The sequence below is a fragment of the Cucumis melo genome, chromosome 4 (genome assembly GCF_025177605.1).
Source record: "Cucumis melo cultivar AY chromosome 4, USDA_Cmelo_AY_1.0, whole genome shotgun sequence".
Classification (NCBI taxonomy): Eukaryota; Viridiplantae; Streptophyta; class Magnoliopsida; order Cucurbitales; family Cucurbitaceae; genus Cucumis; species Cucumis melo.
In genome coordinates, this window is record NC_066860.1 from 18,481,974 (window position 1) to 18,488,781 (window position 6,808).

Below are 6,808 nucleotides of genomic sequence, written 5' to 3' on the forward strand. Positions count from 1 at the left end.
ATGAAATTTTCTTCTCCTTTTCTTCTTTTTGTCCTTTCTTTTCTTTCTTTTCTTTAATTAATTTAATAAAACTATTTAATATATAAATATATATATTTATATTTACACTTAATTTCCATTTTTTTTCTTTTTTTTTTCCACATTTAAAGAAATTAAACCAAGAAAATATCGGGTTTACATATTGGATGAATTTGTAACCTAAGGAGGTTATGGACATTTAATAATACGTAAATATTCATAATAGTTTAAATTTTTTGAATAGAGGGAGATTACCATTTTTTTTGGTAAAAATTACAACTTTTTAAATCTTTTTCGGTTTAGATAAATTTTTATTTAAAAAATATTTTCAAATAAAGAGACAGGGATTTGAATTCAAGGTAATTAGTTTTTACAAGTACAAATAGGTTATTATTTTCCTAAAATTAAAAAAGTTATTTACGATTGTGTAACCAAATTAAACGATCGTGTAACGAAATTAAATGATATAATTGAAAAGATAAATTGTAACCATATCTAAATGATCGCGTACCAAACAATAACCAAATCGAAACGATCGCAAATATATTACGCGCGTGTTGTTGAGAGTGTGGTTGACGGGATATTTTTGGTATTTTACACGGTGGGTCTCTTGGCTTTTTCTGTTTTTGAAATTGTTCTATATAGTGTAAATACTTTGCCGCTTTGTTATATTTTTTAAAAGACCCATTTTTAAAATGCGTTTTAAAAAAATGAGATTGGAAAATAATCTATTTTAAAGAAAACATTCACAACCAAATTTCAATATAATAATGACCGAGAATTCATGAGATTTTCCATGTTATATTAAAATTACGAAGATATCCTTCATACTAAATTGCATTTTTTTACCTAGCCAAATGATTTTCTCCTAACCAAATTTGATATTCTTTTTAAATTGCATAACTTCCTAAAAAAATTTAATACGAAAAAAAATAATGTTTAGTTTTAACTCTAATGATTTCAAATTTCTAAAAGAATCAATAATTTCAAGATAACTTGCGATTAATATCAAAATATATTTCTTTCTATAAAAATCGAAATATGTGCAATTTCTTTACGAAATTAATTCATAGTGTTTAATAATCTTTTATGGTAATTTGAATTAAGTATAAACATTTTTTGTATATGACAAACCAAGTAAAATTATGTATATAAACACTTATAAAAATATTTAACTAAAGAAGTAAATGTTTAAATTTTAAACTCATTTTAAAGAATGTGTTTAAAAGAAAATGTATTCATGAATTATATATATATATATATATATAGATAATCCAAACACACTCTAAATCATTTGTAATCATCACTTTTATCAGTTAACTTATCGGTACTAGGAAAATTATCTTTAGTTTTAAAATCAGATCTTTATTATTTTTTATTTTATAATTACTTTTAGAATTATTTTTTAATTTTACCTTATACTAAAGTTGCAAACTTTTATAATTAGGTTTTTTTTTTAATACAAGTTCTCTTTCTAAACTTTACACAAGAGCACGTACTATCTTAAAGGGTTGAAGGAAGAAACAAGTTTTCTTTACTTTTTTTAAAAGGAATCTCTTTATTTTTTTTTATATGAATACTAGTTTTCTTTTAAAAACATTGATTTTATTTAATTTTTGTATGTGAATACTAGTTTAATCGCTTAAACGGTAGCTAAATTTAAATGATGGTGAAAAAAACAACCGTGTAACCAAATCTAAACGATCATCTAAAAAAAATCTAAAAAAAAAAAAAACCGTTTAGCCAAATCAAAACGATTGTGTGCCAAAAATCTTGAAAAAATCGTTTAAATCTGGCTACCTAAATCTAAACGATCGTCTATCAAGTCTAAACGACCGTGCATAAAAAATCTTTAAAAAGGATAGTTTAGATTTGACTACCAAAATCTAAACGATTAAATCTAAACAATCGTCTACCATATTTAAACGATCGTGTACCAAATATAGTGCGCATTGTTGACGGCGTTCTTAACGGAACATTTTTTGTATTTTCCATTGTGTGCTTGTGGACTTTTTTCGTTTTTAAAATTGTTTTATACAATGTAAATATTTTTACTGCTTTGTTATATTTTTGAGAAGACCCCTTCATATAATTTGATTAAAAATAATGTTAATTAAATCATAAGAAAATATTCAATACTTGACTTAATTTTATTTATCAATCAAATGACCTATGACCTATATATAGGCAATACAAGTACATTCAACTAATGAACAATAAACAAATCAGAAAGTGGAAAACTTAAAACAAACTGTCCTATAAACTAGGTACTAGTGTGCTAGTGGTGATGACACATACTTACCCCATTAACACACGTTAGGCCTAAAGACAAGGATAATAAAAAGAAATTTTCAACAATGCCTCCCTTAAACTGATAATATTTCTCAGAAAATATTAGTTTAAAGACTTATTGATTGCACAAACTCCAAGCAGCTTCCGTAACTTCTGAAATGCAGTCAACTTCAATGGTTTGGTCATTATATCATCAATTTGGTCTTCACTTTTGCAGTAGTAAAGTTCAATAACTCCATCTCTTGTTAAATCCCTTAGGAAGTGAAACTTCACATCTATGTGCTTACTTCTTCCGTGTAGAACAGAATTCTTAAAAAGTTTGATGGCAGAGTTATTATCACAATAGACTTTAGTAGCACCCTCTTGCTTGAAGTATAGCTCCTTAAGTATTTTTCTCAGCCAAATTGCTTGACAAGTGCAGAGTGTTGTAGTTACCAACTCCGTTTCAGTTGTTGACAGAGTAACAAGTGGCTGCTTCTTTGACCACCACGAAATTGCTGCCGAACTCATCATGAATACATATCCAGAAGTACTCTTTCTATCACCAAGATTACTAGCATAATCACTAAAGGTAAAACCAACTAAACTTAATTTTTCACCCTTCTTATAGAATAGTCCATATTATGAAGTTCCTTGCAAGTATCGAAAAATCCTCTTGGCAGCTAAAAGATGCATCTTTGTTGGGAATTCCATGTATCTGCTGATAATGCTTACATCATGCATAATATCAGGTCTTGTTGCTGTCAAATACATTAAACTCCCCACAATTTTCTTGTAGAGTGTGTTGTCAATCTTCCTTCCTTCAGGATCTCAAACAAGTTTAAGACCCACTTCCATAGGCGTGCTCATAGGATTGCAATTCGCCATTCGGAACCTATCCAATATCTCTTGTACATATATTTTTTTAGAAATAAAGATTCCACTTACTAATTGAACCACTTCAATCCCAAAAAAATAATGCATTTCTTTAAGATCAGACATTTCAAATTCAACCATCATAGATCTCTTAAATTTCTCAATCATGACACTGTCGTTTCCAGTAAAAATAAGATCATCCACATATAAGCAAACAATGAGCAATTTTTTTCCATCTCCAATTTTTGTAAAAAAGAGTATGCTCATATGGACATTTCTTAAATCCCTCCTTAGTAAAATAAGCATCTATACGACTATACCATGCTTGTGGAGCTTGTTATAGTCCGTGTAATGCCTTTTTGAGTTTATAAACTTTGTGTTCATCTTGACCTTCACATAACCAGGAGGTTGATCGACAAATACCTTTTCTTGGAGCTCACCATGTAAAACTGCTGATTTCACATCCAACTGGAAAATAGGCCATGAATTTTAGGCTGCCAAAGAGACCACCAATCTGATTGTATCATGTCTTGCAACTGGAGCAAAGACTGCTTTGTAGTCGACACCAAATTCCTGCTTATACCCCTTTGCAACTAAGCGCGCCTTGTACTTGTTGACTTTGCCATTCTCTTTCAATTTTGTCTTGTACACCCACTTGACCTCAATTATCTGATGACCTTTAGGAAGATTAGTCAGCTCCCATGTGTTGTTTCGTTCAATGGCTTCGATTTCTTCATCCATTGCCCTTTGCCATTTTGGATCCTTAATAGCTTTTTCAAAAACTGTAGGATCACAATCGGAAAATAAAGCAAAATATGTAAGTGGGTCATCAGATTCATCGATTCCTGTCACCTCATAGTCTGTCATCCACGCTGGTTTTCTTCTAGTACGTTGAGGTCTTTCTTTGTTGTCCGATGTTGTTGACAAGCTTGGTGGATTAACCGGCCCATCTGTTGAATCGAGTTGATCACGATTTGCTTGCTTTTGTGACTCTTCATCATTAATTCCATCAAAGTTCGTGGACACTTGTTTTTCAAAAACCTTTTTGTTCCATTGCCAAAAATTTTCTTCATCAAAAACTACATCACAGCTGATGATAATTTTCTTAGTGCAAGGATTGTAAAGCTTGTAATCTTTTAATTGATCACTTACACCAAGAAAGACACACTTTTCTCCTTTGTCATCTAGCTTTGTTTGCTTCTTTTATGGAATATGGGCATAGGCAATACACCCAAAAATTTTGAAATGATCTACCTTCGGCCTCTATCTGCTCCATGCTTCCTCCGGAGTCATATTTCGTACAGCAAGTATGGGACTTCTATTCAATATATGGATGCTCTAATTGACTGCTTCAGGCCAAAAATTTCTTGGAATACCACTTTTCATCAAAAGGCTTCTCACCATATTGAGAAGAGTGCGATTTTTTCGCTCACAGACACCATTTTGTTGCAGCGTGTAGGCTGCAGTTAGCTGCCTTTTGATTTCATTATTCTCACAGAAAGTTTCAAATTCCCGTGAGATATACTCTTCACCACGATCTATGCAAAGAACTTTGATTGAGCTGCCAATTTCTTTCTCAACTTGCACTTTATAGCTCCTAAAAGCAATAAAAGCTTCAGACTTGTCCTGCAAAAAATATACCTAAGTTTTCTGACTATAATCATCAACGAAGGTGATTATATATCGTTTTCCTCCATTTGAAAAGGGATTTATCAGGCTGCACAAATCTGAATGTACCAACTCCAATGGTCTCTTTGCTCTCCATGACTTTCCTGTTGGAAAAGGATCTTGATGTTGCTTGCTGACAACGCACTCTTCACAAACTTCAGCATAAACTTCAATTTGAGGAAGCCCAGTATTTTTCTGCTGTAGAGTTTTCAATCCACCAAAGTTCAAGTGACCATAGCGAAAGTGCCATAGCCAAGAGACATCCTTCAATTTCATTGAGAAGTAAGAATGAGTTGTGTTTTATAGATAAAGTCTGAACATTCGGTTTGCTATCATATTCACTTGAGCAACTAAACCCATCTCTATATCTTGAATTCTACAGATTCCATCTTTAACAGATAATTCATACCCTTTTTCTAGCAACTTGCTCACACTCTAAAGTTTGGTCTTTAAATATGGAACAAAAAGAACACTAGAAATGGTGTGGGTAGAGTTCCCTTTGGTTTGGATAGTCACCCGTCCTTTTCCCAAGACCAACACGATGGAGTTATCACCAAATTTAACAATATTGCGAAATGACTCATCAAGTTCGGAAAAAGCCTTCTTGTCTCCACACATGTGATTGCTGCATCCTATATCTAAATACCACATGTTTTGTTGAGTTGCTTCATTTACATGGCACACCATTAAAAGAGATATTTCATCTTTTCTCTCTGCAAAGTGAGTTCTTTCTCCATTTTGCCAATTCAAATTTGTTCGACATTCTGATTGATAATGGCCATATTTATGGCATCGGTGGCATTCAATATGTGATTTTTTTGTTGGCTTGTAAGTTGTTGTGTGATGGTCTCCTCTTTCCTTTCCTCTTCCTTTTCCTCTTCCTTGAAATTGATTCTCTTAGTATTGATGGTGTCTTTGTTTGCTGCCACGATTGTTGCTTCCTCTGCCTTTAAATCGTCATCTTCCTCATCCTCTATCTCCTTTAAATGTTGACTAATTTTCAGTTGAAGCCTTCAATACTTGCTCCTCTTTTTCTTGCTTGGTAACTTTTTGCTCATGAACCAGCAAAGAGCTCTGCAACTCATCAATTGAAAGATTATCAATATCTTAGACTCTTCTATGAAACATACAACGAAATTAAACTTCGATGTCATTGATCGAAGAATATTTTCCATAATGGCGACGTCTTCCATTTTTTCTCCATGGATCTGCATTTTGTTGGCGATTGTCATTGTTTTTGCAAAGAAATCAATCACCGACTCGCTCGTCTTCATTCGTAGAGTCTCGAATTCGGTTCGAAGACCTTGAAGCTGCACCCGCTTTGCCTTCATGTTCCCTTGATGCTTCTTTTTCAAAGAGTCCCAAATCTGTTTGGAGGTTTCTTTGCAAAGAATTGTTTCCAAAGTTGCTCAATAAATTGCTTGGAAAAGATAGTTTTTTGCTTTAAGGTCCTTCAGTTTCAATGCTTCCAATTCTGACTTTTGTGTATCAAACAATATTGCTCCAGGTGCAGGCTCTGCTACTCCAGATTCAACAACCTGCCAATATTCCTTAGACCTTAAGAAATTTTCCATTAGCATGCTCCAATGGTCATAATGACCATCAAAGCGAGGAATCGCAGGTTGGACAAAGTTATCAGTTGTCATGATAATACACTACTGCTGCAAGACAAATCAAACAAGCATTCACTCTCTCACTCCTTTTTTTATTCACCAACTCAACTCTCAGATCACTCACCCATTTTTGTTTGTTTAACCCAATATCATTCACCAACCTAACTCGGATACCAATATTAATTAATTCAGAAGAAAATATTAAATACTTGACTTAATTTTATTAATCAATCAAATGGCCTATATATAGGCAATTCAAGCACGTTCAACTAATGAAAGATGAACAAATCAAAAAGTGGAAAACCTAAAACAAACTCTCCTATAAACTAGGTACTAGTGTGTTAGTGGTGATGACACAAGTA

General features: G+C 32.5%; 1 protein-coding gene across 1 annotated transcript; it reads right to left on the reverse strand.

The window, feature by feature from the left end:
- Positions 1 to 5,579: 5,579 nt before the first annotated feature.
- Positions 5,580 to 6,164, reverse strand: LOC107992041 (uncharacterized). Its single transcript, XM_017047632.2, has 2 exons — positions 5,964 to 6,164; positions 5,580 to 5,813 (listed from the first exon to the last, which is right to left on the reverse strand). The coding sequence occupies exons 1-2, from the start codon at positions 6,162 to 6,164 to the stop codon at positions 5,580 to 5,582; spliced, it is 435 nt and encodes a 144-aa protein (XP_016903121.2).
- Positions 6,165 to 6,808: the final 644 nt, after the last annotated feature.